Source organism: Acomys russatus, chromosome 17 (genome assembly GCF_903995435.1).
Source record: "Acomys russatus chromosome 17, mAcoRus1.1, whole genome shotgun sequence".
Lineage (NCBI taxonomy): Eukaryota > Metazoa > Chordata > Mammalia > Rodentia > Muridae > Acomys > Acomys russatus.
The window spans coordinates 34343874-34358369 of NC_067153.1; the positions used below are offsets into that span (position 1 = coordinate 34343874).

A 14496-nucleotide genomic window follows, 5' to 3' on the forward strand; every position below is an offset into this window, starting at 1 on the left:
TTTACATGGTGGGTTGAGGCTTTAGAGTCAGTGATTGCCTTCAACAATAAAGGGAACTTCCTTCATCTCCACACCTATATAAAGGGAGTACTTATATTCATGCAGATTATTTTTGCATTGTGATTTCAATAAGGCAGCAGCAACTTCTTGTTCCTTTATAAAAAATGTATTCTAGTACTATAAAATATTTTTGAAGTAAATATAAATGTAAAATTTTTAAGCAAAACGATTTCCCAAAAAACCCTTTTTTTATGATGTTCAGTGCCTTTAAGATAAAACATATAACTCAAAAAATCCCCATATAACTCAATTGAGTATTTATAAAGTGTATTAAAAGCAAATATATTATTCATATTGTTATCATGTTATTTCAAAGCAGTTTATAACAGTAATTTATCACCAACACCTGCTAAGTTATCCTTTTTATGAGTTTAATTTGCTCTACCCTTGTCAATTTTCAATGCTTCTTCAGAAGATTATTTAAAGGAGGGCAGCTGTGTAGTCTAGACTCTCAGAATATTTCCTAAGGAATTTGATGCACTGTCTTATTTTCTATTGCTGTGAGCAGGCACCGTGACCACAGCAACACTTATGAAGAAACACTTTAAAATGGAGCCTGCTTACACTTTCAGAGGTTTAGTTCACTATCATGGCAGAAAGGATGGCTTCACCAGATTTCTATTTTCCATGATTTCATTCATAAAATGGAAGCTCAGATGGGTGGGGCTTTGCCCTGAGGTCACCACTCCCTCGATTCAGTTCAACAACAGGATTTTATTTAATCTGTTTAATTCTTTGCAAACTGGATTTAGCTGCGTTCTGCTTCCTGCTGCACTGTGTCATCTTAAGCGTGATGTTTTGCAACCTTCCTTATCTAGCTTGCTCCTTTTCATAGTAGTTCTGCATAAGCATGGCCACTAAAAGCTACATGACACAGTCCACACTGGGTTGTTTTGAAATCTCCTCTGCCAACCTAATTAATCCAGTCTTCAATGTAGCCTCATGTTGATTTTTTTATTGGACAAAGGCAGAAAGCTGCACTTGCTTCACCCAAATATCACAAAAGCAGTCTCTAGAACTCATGCTAACATTCTTCTCCTCTGAAATGTCTTTAGTAGATATGCATTTGCTGGCGCAACTTTGTTTCAAGTGAAACCATCAAAGCATATCTGTGTTTGCTGTGCACAGAATTCAGCCTCATGTTACAAAGTGCTCCAGTGAAGAATATGTATGTCACGAGAAGCTAGAGCTCAGGGACAAAGCAATGGTTCATCATACAATGCAATTGTCTTTCATATTAAATTTATAATTCTACAATACATGGGAAATTTGCAGGGGTAGAATGGATCACATTATCACATGCTTGCAGAGAGCATACAGTATGGTAGATGTTCTTCAAGGCATTGTAATGTTTTCATTTTTATGAGTATGATGGGGACATGCTTGCTCTTTCTATTGAGTACAGAAAAATAAAACCTTACCTTGAGTAAAAAAAAATACTGTTATCAATTTTGTGTTAAACATCCTTGAAAAATTCCAGTGAAATTTATTAACAGAGAGGAGAACATATAAACAGAATAATAAGTTAGGAAATCATTTGTGTTAAAAAAAAAATGTACCAAACAAAAGAAATCCGAAAATTATTAAACAAAATACTATTAAATTTTAAAACATTGTCAAAAGTTACTCAGTTTGAAGCAGTTGGAAGATAAAGATTTAAAAATGTAATTGAATTAAAAGGTTGAAACATTTCAAATGTGTAAAAAGTATCTGTAAACGCTAGCAATGGTAATTTTCCATATGGTGACATTAGTATACCAACTATAAGGATTCCTAAAGAGAGTATAAAATCCCACATACTACATATAATCTTGACATTTTACAGCACACCGTAGTTGTAAGACCTGCTACACCAAGCGTTGAGACTACATCTGCTCTTATCTAAGCAAGTGTTACAGATTCCTGAATTTGCTCAATGCTTTGGAAAGAGGGAAGGTCACAGATAAATTTAAGAGTATTTTCCAAAAATTGAGCCACTTATTTAAGCTGTATATTCTCCCTTAAACAGAAGTAACATATTTAGTTCTACTTACAAGACCTGCAAAATTTAATTAAATACCTTTTTTTTGTGTATATTTAGTAAAATAAGATACTTTCTTATAAAGATCAACATTCTTTTCAGATCTGAAAATAAAAATCTTCAACACACTGGTTATTCTAAAGTGGTTGAAAGTTTAGAATTCCAATATCATTATATAATGAATGGTAAGCTTTGGGTTAAAAACATCCATGAAGGTACCTCAAATATGCTGAATAGCTGTCTCAGTGTTTCTATAACTTAACCATGATTATATGCACTGGACATTTCTCTATATCCATACTAAATTTATTATGTCTGTCCATGGTTTGGAAAGCATTTGAGTTGGCCTAAAAGTGAGTGCACTATAAATCTTAAATAAAGTAGGACAACAACAACAACAATAGTAGGTTTTGAGCCAGGGTTTTTCTGGGTAGCCTTGGCTGTCGGGGACTCATGTTATAGAATAAGGTAGCTTCAAAATCACAGAGATCTGCCTGTCCTGTCTTCCAGAGTGACAGAATTACAGGTGTGGGCCACCCAGCTTAGGTTATCTTTAGTGTAAAATGAATAACTCAAAACCATTAAGACAATATGATATATCAAAAATAGAATTTGCCTGAGAATGAAAAATAAAAAATTTCTGGCAATAATAGTAGGCCAGGGCATTTCCACACATAAGTCTAAAGCCTATATATACAGCAGCAGAGACAGTATTTAAAAATAAACAAATTGCCATATCTTGGCCATATTATACAACTTTAGTGGTTTTCACCATAGCATATTAAGATTTTTAAATAAGTAAGAAATAAGTATATATCTTATAAAATGCACTGCCACTGCACAATTTCACATTTAAATATCTTGGATTTTGTGTCTCTCTAATACGTATGACCCAATAAATGTTCTCTGTACTTCTGAGCATATTGACTTTAATATTTCACATCAAAAGTGCCCATTATTAGTTTTCTATATGTAACCTTCTACTTAGTTTTTTTTTTTTTTTAGCACATATTGAAATGTAGGTCTTTGTAATAATTTATGCATGCCTCTTAAGAATACTGCTAAATTTTCTATAAGGCTTTTCCTATATATTCCAGAAACTGTTAAAGTTATGCTTCTTCTTAATATTTTTTTAAAAAATATTTGTTAGAAACATCTATGAAGAAAATAATATTTATTTTAATACATTATTAATCCAAGGATAAGCTATGAATGATGGTAGACCTGTGAGATGCTGTGGCCTATACTCCTGCAATTTCACTTTGGCTTTTTTCTGAATAGTATATTGAGGAAGGTAGAGGTACCATACGGAAAATGTTCCAAAAAATTCTTTGGTTAAGCCAAGAGAAGCAAGTTAAACTTTAATGTTTATAGATGTAAAAAGAGGAGTCACTACGAATTGTGAAACCTGCTCTCTTATTGGAACTAAATATTTTAAATACCCAAAGAGAAAATTTAATCTCTAGGATGGAACTGAGAATTCTGATTGCATTAGATTTGCCACATTACTTTGGTCTGAATTCTGTTTCCAAATAGCTAACACTGGAATGCATGCCTTTAATCCCAGCACTCAGGAGTCAGATGCAGGCAGATCTCTGTTTGAGGCCAGCTTTGTCTACAAAAGGAGTCTAGGACAGCCAACGATACATGCAGAAACCATATCTTGAAAAATAGAAAAGCAAAATGCAAACCCTGAATGGAAACATGAAGCAATGAGTTTCATATTTTAGGAATTTGAAGGAAGGTTTCTAATTTCTAGTTCAGTGAGGGAAGTACCACAAACAGTAATAACACACTACCACTTAACATATAAAAAACTATCAGTGACAAATTTATTTTCTTTTTCTAAGGAAGGCATTTACTTATAACTTTTTTAGTTAAAGAGTTATTTAGTCTACAAAATCCTACAGCTTCGTGTGTTAAGAAAACAATACAATGGCCTCAAAAATAATTTCTGTAGGAAGTTGGCAGAATAGAGGTTTTTCTTTTCAACAGAGTATGTGGGATGGTAACAGCTGTTGTTTGTGTATTTAGACCAGCACACTTTACACTGTGCAAAGTTATTTAATTGAAATAAACATGCATACAATGTGTTTTGATCAATGATCATAATTACCTCTGCTTCAAGTCCACTCCTAATCTCCTTCCAAAAACTTCCCTTCTAATTTATTACTTTGTGTAATACTGTTGTGAATTAATCAACTTTCAATTTAATATACTCAATATATTCAAAATCAAACACTTATGTTATGTATGCTTAAATTAATTAAAAATGAATAAAGTGATCTTGTCAATATAATTCATCTGTTCAATACAAAAGAAGGGTACGCTTATAGTTAATACAAAATGAAACTATAAAAATAGATGCCACATATAAATATACAAAAATGAAAACTCCTTATTCTTCATGAAAAATTAAGTGTCAGAGAACAACGGGACCAAGAATTTATAAAACATAGATTATTATGCATACATAATATTTTAACTTTGGAAAAAGAATAAGTAACAGATGATTTATTAGCTGATTCAGATTTGGAATACGGTTCCTGTTACTAATCTGACACTTGTAATAATAAACACTATAAAACTTGAGATTTGTAATAAATAATATTGTTATTATATCATGGTATAAAATCAGTAAACATTATAGTTATTTCTGATAATCCTAATTTTATCATGTCATTTTTTATGATCATTTAAAAATTCAAAATTTAATAGTTCAAATAAAAACATTTGTTGGTTTTCCTTTTTCTTGTTCATCAGATTTACTATGTGTTTTGAAAAATATAATGTGAAATTCAAGACCAGAAGAAATGTAGTGTCTGCATTTGAAGATTCTTTTTCTGTTTATAACATCAATAGGTTTTACATCTAAAGTACAAAGGTATTACAAAAGAAATAGCAAATCCTCAGAATTCCCCAAAATAGTAAATGATCTACATTTCTTTTTTGTTTAATTTTTATTATATTTTATTATTTTTATTATTTTTTTTAAATTTTATTTATTTATTTTGCATATACATGTATATTATTACACATATACACAATCGATTAAATATAACAGGAAGAACCATGACACAATCAGAAATTATATAAATGTTACATTCACAGTGTTTAGGCTATTTTTATTAGGCAGCCTTGAAGAAGACATCTTTCTTATCTTGGTGCATCTAAATTTCTGAATATAAATCATTCTCCATCACATAGTCATTATCAATTTAGAACACTTATCTACACCTAAAAACGTCTTAACCCATAAATATAAAAGCATCATTGTAATGTTTGTTTTCAAGACAGAGTTTCTCTGTGTAATAGCCCTGGCTATTCTGGAAGTTTCTTTGTAGATCAGGTTGGCCTTGAACTCAAAGAGATCGACCTGCCTTTGCTCCTGAGTGCCCCGATTAAAAAGGCTTGCACCACCACTTCTACATTTTTAAGACTTTAACATGTAAGTAGCAGTGTCTTACTAAGCATACACAACAAAAAGTAGGTTACCATTTTAGTTAGGCTCTTATGTATTGTGTAGTACTTAGCTCAGGCATTTCAAATGAGGCACTTAAAGCCAGATGATGTTTTTTGACTTTATATTATGCCATTTCTTTGATAGAAAGTTCACTTAAGGATTATCTTTTTATATTTATTAGCTGATTTTTTTTTATTTCTTCTATCAGATATCCATGACATGGCCAATTTTACCAATAAAGACCACTGCTAAAGTTGTGTCCACTCCATCCCTGTGTTCCTGGTCCTGCTTATAATACACCTTCTTGTTTGACTGGCACTGATGGTTGGATGAAGGCCATGTCCCATCTACTATGCAACATTCACACACATGCACCTTACTAATAGCTGGTTCAAAGCAAGCTCTTATTTATATATGAACATATATTTATTTTATATAACAGATATTTTATATTAAGATATCACAAATAATACTTTTAAGTTGATCAACACAAAAAATTAATAAATAATATCCCAATATATTATTAATTCAGGTCACCTAAAATTTTCAGCTAGTGAGGTTACATTTGTATGGGTAGTTGATTGTTGTAGAGGTATTCAAACATTTAAAAAAAGTCATGGTGGCTCATGGCTATAACAGGGTACTTGAGAAGTGGATCTAGAGAATGCAACTTTATGACAAACCTGATGTACACAGCAAAGCATTGTCCAAATTAATAGAATCAGGAGCATCATAAATAATTCTTTAAAAATCTAAACCAGGCGCACTTTATTAAATAATGTGTAAGCTAAAGTTTTTATGAATTTTTAGACAGCTTGTTAGTAGAGGTCCTAACAACCAAGGTTATTAAAAATTAATTAATTTATTTGTCTTTTTTACATATACATTTATATTATTACACATATATACAATAAACTACCTATAGCAAGAAGAACTATGAAGCAATCAGGAATTATATAAATGTTACATTCATAGTGTTTTGGTTATTAATACTTGGTATCCTTGATGAAAACATCTTTCCTATCTTGGTACATTTAAAATTCTGAATGTAAATCAATATCTATCATATTTCATCTCTATCAACTTAAATCATCTATCTAGACCTAAAAACATCTTAACCCCTAAACAACTAAGCTTAATTGTAAAACTAAACTATCTGGTCTTCAACCCCATTACAGACTTGAGAAGAAATAAAATTAAGTATCTGAGTAGACAGGAAGTACAAGTTAGCAGCTTCCAAAATGAGAAAACAACAGTGACAGTTGGATACCTGAACAGTCACCCAAAACTCTTTTTAATGCTGGAGCATCACCTTCAGACTTCTGGCCCTGTATATCTGGCAGACATATTTGTGAAGCAGGAACTACCTCAAAGAAATGATGAGCATAAATGAACCTCCTTATGGAGATGACTTCAAATGTGGCAAACAAGCCATTGGGCAAAATTTCCTTATTTCTGCCACAGGAAAAATGGGCAAGCTTGGATGCAGGCAGAGTAGACAAACTCTGCCAAGACGGTGTAAATTAAACACCAAGTCTTAAGATTGTAGTTTGATTGCTAGAACACGTGTAGCAGAAGAAAATGAAAAACAAACAAACAAACAAACAAACAAACAAAAAAAACTAAGTCTTGAAAACTGTCTGCTATCCTCTTCTTCCACATTGCTTGTGTGCACACACACACACTCATGGGTGTGAACTCTCTCTCTCTCTCTCTCTCTCTCTCTCTCTCTCTCTCCCTCTCTTTCTCCCTGTCTCTCTCTCTCTCTCTGTCACACAAAAACACACAATGTGTGAATATAAAAACCCCACAAATTAATGTGAAAGAATAAATAAAAGAGATAAAACTTTCTTTTTACGCAAATTACTTTCAAATATTTTAATACATATCTTGAGTTTAAAATACTTCCTTTAATCTACCAATTTAATTATCATATTTTTCTTTTTATATCCAGCCCTACCTATTTTAGTATGAAAAATAAAATAGCTTGACAATGAGAAAATTTCACTCCTTACAATCAGCACTGGTAGAAAAGCTTCAATTCAGCAAACAGTGAAAAGATATTAATCACATGTAATTTTTTTTCATACATTTGGCGATATTTGGTCAAATATCCATCTCTTGTAAAGGGCAATGATAAGGTGTGAAAATTATGGGCAGAAGTATTCAATATAATTATTCCAATTATATTATATTCTAAAATGCCAAAGTTCTTCATAATTCAATTTTAAAATAATAAAGACCATGATACTATTTCTATTCTTCCAATTTACCTACTATAATTTAACAAGTATAATTTATCCAAAAAATTAAATGAAATCAAGTGGTTAATGATGTAAATTCAAGGTTACTTATTTATTCTAAAAATTAGGTTTTTCTACAGAAACCTATACATGTGTACCAGTTATCTCCATATATAACATTTGGAATTCTACAATGTTTAATATTTTATTGGTAGGTGAGTTTAGTGCCTTTTTTATTTTTCATTTTCCTCTGAGTACGATCAGGCAAACTTAAGAGAACAGTTCCTTTAACTTGCATAATTTCATGCTAACCAAATTTGTTAACTTGATTTTCATTTTCAAAATTGTATTTCCTGATACATGTTTTTGTTTGTTTTCTTGACTAGTGAAAAAGGCCATAGATTTTAAATCTAGAGGATTTAAGTTGTTTCCAGGGAAAGACAACAGCAACAAGTTTTCCCTCTGTGAGTGCACTCCTTTTTGTTACTTTCTCTAGTGCAAGAGTGAAGTCTGTGTTGTCTGTGTTGTCTGTGTGTGTTTTTCCTATGTGTCTGTGTATTTACCAAGTAACTGCATTAATATTTATGTAACGTGCATGATGATTATTCAATACTTTCTTGGATTTAAGTGTATAATATTTTAATGATAATTTATCAAAGTCATAATTTTTGGCTATAATTTATTGTTATGTGCATAAAATTGCTATAATTGTTCTGTGAGGACAAAACACATATAATTCTGAATGTTTTGTTTCTTTTAGCAACACTTATATGACTATGTCTCAAATATCACATAAATATTTTAAGGAATAATCTGATGAGAATTTTCCTTTAACGAAGTTTATTAACTTGAAATAATTTCTTCAGTTAAATATCCCATAATGTTTTCTAAATAAATTTTATTATAATTATTTCCTAATTTGAAAATGTTATTAAAAAGTCCAGAATAAACTCAGATTGGCTTTATCTTCTAATGCCCTCTATAAATTTACAAATAAGTCACAGTGTGAAAAGTCTATGCTGTCATAGACATAAAAGAAATAATATTCAAAAAAGCAATACATATTTGTCATAAAATGGAACAGCAATTGGTAGAAATTCCATATATATATGTATATATATATGTATGTATTTTGATGCAAGCCTCTTGTAGCATACCAACATCTGAATTCTAAAATAGCATGAAATTCAATATGTGTAATCTTATTACTCAGTCTTGAGCAAAGGTACATTTTAATTAAATTTTGTTTAAATCCAAAAACTAGCTAAATAATTTTGTAAATTCATGCCAACTGTTACCAAAACAGTTTACCTATACTTTCACTTGTAAATATAAATAAGACATTGCCAGTTAAATTATTTTCTCAACAATTCGTAGATTATTCTCCTTCCCTTATGTTGTCGTTACATGTTATTAGAGGAACTTAATAAAATGTTTACATTTTATTAATTACATTTGAGAAACTGAACATCTCGACTTGGGAAGCTGCATTACAGATGCTTACAAATTACACAGCTTGCAATTATGATTTCCTTATATACCTGGTTTTAAACGTGTTTTTGATATTGATAGCCAATATTTCCAAAATTCTAAAAGTATTTTATACATGAACTGTTTGCTATAGTCTGGAAGATTATTCATATATATCATAACTGAAAGATGCATGTGTATTATATGTTGCAAAAGTTATTATGTTTGGTAATTCTAGCAGAACAGATTATATTAAAACTATTTGCCAAGAAAAATTACATGGCCTTATAACTAAATGTAAGATCTACCAGTTTTCCTCTAAAGCTGTGGCTCTTTATGGGTTTAGTTAAAATCTTAATTAATGTGTTTAATTAAAATGTGTTTATGTGTTTAAGTTAACGAACAGCCCATATACCACACTTCACATTTGTATGGACACTATGCTTCAGGTTTCCAGTTCTTCTGAAATATTTACTTATATTTTCTATGCTTACAGTAGATATCAAGGTGTTATATCATCTAGGAAATTATCTGTTTTTATTGGTATAATATATTAGTTGAATAAATATTTTACCACTTAATGGGCCATAGGTACAAACATAAAAGACAACTTCAGTGTTTCTGTTACTTGAAAAACATACTGCGGTCAATATTTAATTTTAAAATGAGTAAGCAAAATGTTAATATAAAGCCAAAAATGTGAATAATTTTCATCATAATTTTAAAACAAGCTTCTAATTCATGAAGGCCATATAAAATACTCTATTTTAATATGAATAATCCCTACATAGATAAAATCAGGTTATATGCAGAAATATTTTCATGGATGCAAAGTAGTTTCTTAACATTACCTGAATTATATTTTACTACAAGTTTTTTACCCAGCATTGAAAACTTTGTCCAAAAACTCTTTTTTAATGAGGCATATCAATTTGATATCATCATTGCCTATTTTCAAGTAAATATTCATATTTTAGCATTTGCTATCATTTATTTAATACAACCCAAAATATTAAAATTATTACATTATTATGTATACATATCTTTATGAGAATGAAAATAGAAACTAGTTTTTTTAAAGAAAAGTAAAGTGTTAACTATTGTATTACGAAAATACTCAAAACCAAATTGTTACAATTTTAAACTGTTAACCGTGGTGAACTGGTTATTATAAAGAAGAATTATGAAGAAACTTTGATCCTTTCATGTGATCATGCTTTTGTTTCCTATATCAAATCCACACTCTCACTCATTCATGAATTATGTATGCCACAGTTGCTCTTTCTATGTTTTCCTATAATAATGCAATGAAAGGCAGGATATAATTCATCCTCAACACAGCAGGGCCAACCGTTTTCCCAAGAAGCTAACGTAAATGAGAAGCAATTATTTATGGGATATTAAGTGTATTAGTACAAAGTAACACAACACTGTGGATAATATGTAGTTTGGTCCCAGAACAAATTCCAATGTATCATATGGTAAAAGTTAGAACAAAAATAAAACAAAAAATTTAAAATAAAAATAATAAAGCAACAAAAAAAAATGGTCATATGGAGATTCTCAGAAATAAAAATCTATTCAGTTCTGTTTTAGACAAGAAACTTTTTTTATTTACAAAAGTCTATTTGTAACTTTTAAGTTAGAATATATATATGTTAATTAATAATGTATGCATTTCTGTATTACATTCCAAATTCATATATAGTAAAATAATTTTTATAAAAATAAACAATTCAAATTATAAGATCATTTTCAGTTGTTTGTGCAAAAATGATTCCCAATGTTTTTACCGTGTTAATGATGAAAATATACTTAAAAAGCTCATCCATAAAGGTTTTGCCATCAGTAATACTGTTTTCTAGAGTCCACATCCTACATAACTTGTTGCAAGTTACTATGGAGATTACATGCAATGAAGGAAACAGAGCTGACCAATCATTTCAAAGGCATCAGATAGTGAAAGCAGTTGAAAATTCACTTCATGTGAATATCTTGTCACCATTTAACTGGGAAATACTAAAATCTCTGTAAACTAATAAAAACAAAATAACATATAAAGACATACACACATACAAAAGAATGTCAAGTAACACATTATGAACTGAAATTAATTAGTCAAGCCTGTTAAAATTACATCTTCATTTTAATATATGGGTAAGATAGTTTCAATTTTAGAAAATCATATATAATAGCTATGTCATTCCATAATTTCTAAACACTGACATTAATGAATAATATAGCATTGAATACATTTCTTAGTCTATCCATGATTCAGTATGCTTGTCTGGTGGAGGATTATAATAATAGTAGTTAACTTGAAGGTTATTATATATACGTAATTTCTTGAATGATTTTTGACTATAGTACCATGTAAATAAATATTATTGATATTTTTTGAAATATCACAGAGTATTACATTTGAGACAATAATAATGGGAGAGGTGAAAAAGGAAAACTTAGATTTTGTATCTTCTATGTACTTGTGTTATGATGTGCTATGTGCAGTACTTATTTTTATGCTATGTCCTGCACGATAGCAAGGTAGTGAAATCTAGAACATGCCACCCATTTCACTCTTCTACGCAGTTTGAACAGTCATAGTCTAGTGCCGTTTTGCAGTAAATCTTTCCAGAAATAACACTGCACTGAAAACCTTCATTCAATGAGTACACTATATAAGAAGGTGTTGACAATCAAACTAGTTCAACATATGTATCGGAGAACTGACTTCTCTTACGTTTTACCTACATTTTAATATAACCGAATTTTATAGTTTAAAAGAGGTGTAATCTTAAGTACAAAGTGTAAAAAGTAAAATAAGACCACTAATTTATTAGCTAACAAATGTTATTAAAATTGCATACATAGTATCTAAATAAAATGTTTTCAGTTATGTAAGAAGTTGGTTTAGAGTGGCAGGATAAGAATGAGCAATTCTCTTTTGAAGGAGCTTGAACTTTAAATACTACAAAGTTTTGAGAACAAAAAAAGGAACATGCAAAATGTGAGTAAAACTCGTACACATCCATGAGCTATCATATACTGAAAGAAGGGACCTGTATTCGAGCAACATGTAAATATTGCTGACTAATGAGAAATAAAATTTACCTTGTATACGATCTAAAGGGTATTAACTACAATATAAATGAATTTTTATAAATTAAGTAATCATTTAATACTTGCAATAGGTTGGAAGCAGAACATATTATTATTATGAAAATTATAAGGATGATTAGTTTTCATGTAAGCAGCAATAAAATGTCAATAGAATTACGATTCATTGAAAATCTGAATAATCTTGGTACAGATAACAGATCCATACACAGAAACTATAAGAACTGTGGTAATGTTTCAAACAGTGAAAAATATAAAAATACGATGACGTCTGCATGAATAATTTGAAATTAACCCATTACAGTGGATTAGCCAACACAAGACTATGGCCCAGAAGACTTTTGGACAGTTTAAGAGTAGATAAAAAACAACTTGAAAAAAACAAGCAAATCAATAAATCCATAAACATCTAATAGAGTTGGAGAGAACTCATTAGTTTTTAATTTTTATGAGTAGTTTTTGAATTGTCTGGGAAATTATTCCATTTTTGTCTGTTTAAGGAAATAATGGCTTTACAAAGATACAACTGTGAGAGATTACACACAAGCTATCTGCCTGCTTGAAAAATCACTTTGAAAAACAATGATGGCTTTGAAAAAAAATTAAGCCAAATTCCAGCATACAGTCAGCTTAGATTTTAAATTAGAATTACTTCAATATTTTTTTTATATAGTCATTAAGTGCTGGCAAATGGTGTCGTCTAAGTAGAGGAAGAGCTGGGCATCTTACTTTTCAGAAAATGTTCTCTGAATGATCCCACTCTACTCTGCAGTTCAAGGACCATCACTGGTTTCATTCTTTTTCTCTTTCGGGTCCAGTTCTTTTCTTTAGAATGATGAGATGAGTATACAGGGAGATAAAAAATAGAAGATATCCACAGGTTCACTGTAAGATTCATATTATAGTGCAATATAACTCAGATATTCTAGAACTGGTAATGAAGAATTTAAGGATAAAATGATATAAGGTGTCAGTGATGCCAAGAGGGGATGTCTAATTAGACCTTGTTTCAATATGAATAATGAAAACCTGTTCATCTATATATACATAAGTACAAAAACATGCGTAAATGAATTTATCATAAAATAGATTTTAATTATCCAATGTGATAATATTCACTTTACTGAAAAATGTTAACATTTTATCATTAAATGAATTATCTTTAAAGGCTGTAAATATATGAAAAATAGATAAGTCTAAAAGTTACAGAATTTACGTGGGAGTAGAGCCAACCTTTGGCTTTCCAGCGTTATCAAAAATCCAATGAAACATAGTAATTTATACTTTTTAAAGAAATTGCTGTTGGCAAGACAGAATGCTTCCCCATACAAAAGTGTTTTAAGAAACCTATTTTCATATTGCTTTTTATTATAACTTTAAAAGTAACCAGGTCATGGTTAACATAGTCACAACAGTTGATGTTTACTGTTTATAAATAAGGCAAAATACCTCATTTTGATGTGTTAATAGTCAGAATGGTATATATGCTTAATATAGACAATCATAATTATTTTCTAGTATATCCTTAAAGAGAAAAATTACTCTACCTTTATTATTTTTTCAATAATGACATTTTAACTTTATGTACTCAAACAAATCTTTAGTAGCATGTTTTTGTAGATTTCAATATTTTTATCATTGAGTTTCTAACCACACATATTTTCTATTTTCATTTTTGTTTTGTTTTCTCTGGTTACAGTAAATGAAGGAGGTATTAAAACAGCTTCCAACTTATGTCCAGATCCTGGGGAACCAGAAAATGGGAAGAGAATTGGATCTGATTTTAGGTAATGTTTTAAATGATTTATATTATATATCTTGCCAATTTTTAAATTTAAAGTTTAATAATAATTGATTTTATGGGAATGTGCATTAATGAACTCAAATGATGCAAGCTAGATTCTATAGTTGTTATTAATAATGTTTCAGCATTTTAAAGAGACTAGCCGAAAAAGACAATCAAATTCAAGAATGTTCCTAGGCATAGAATTATTAATTTTTGTTATTAATTAAAAAATAGTGAATTTAATTTTAAAGATATTACCTTTTTCTTGAATTCTGCTATTTAGTAGCTGTATGGAGCAGAGTAAATTGTCACAATTTCGTACTTCGTACTTCGTATT

The 14496-nt window shown here is 29.9% G+C and overlaps 1 protein-coding gene across 2 annotated transcripts in view; it reads left to right on the plus strand.

The window, feature by feature from the left end:
* The window catches only part of Csmd3 (CUB and Sushi multiple domains 3), a 1090370-nt gene that overhangs the window by 438580 nt on the left and 637294 nt on the right, over positions 1-14496 (plus strand). The window contains exons 8-9 of one of the 2 annotated variants that reach the window (XM_051159708.1): positions 8173-8250; positions 14073-14160. In XM_051159708.1, the coding sequence (XP_051015665.1) occupies positions 8173-8250; positions 14073-14160 (166 nt within the window). The remainder of the gene's footprint in view (positions 1-8172; positions 8251-14072; positions 14161-14496) is intronic. The other variant, XM_051159709.1, reaches the window with a different exon arrangement.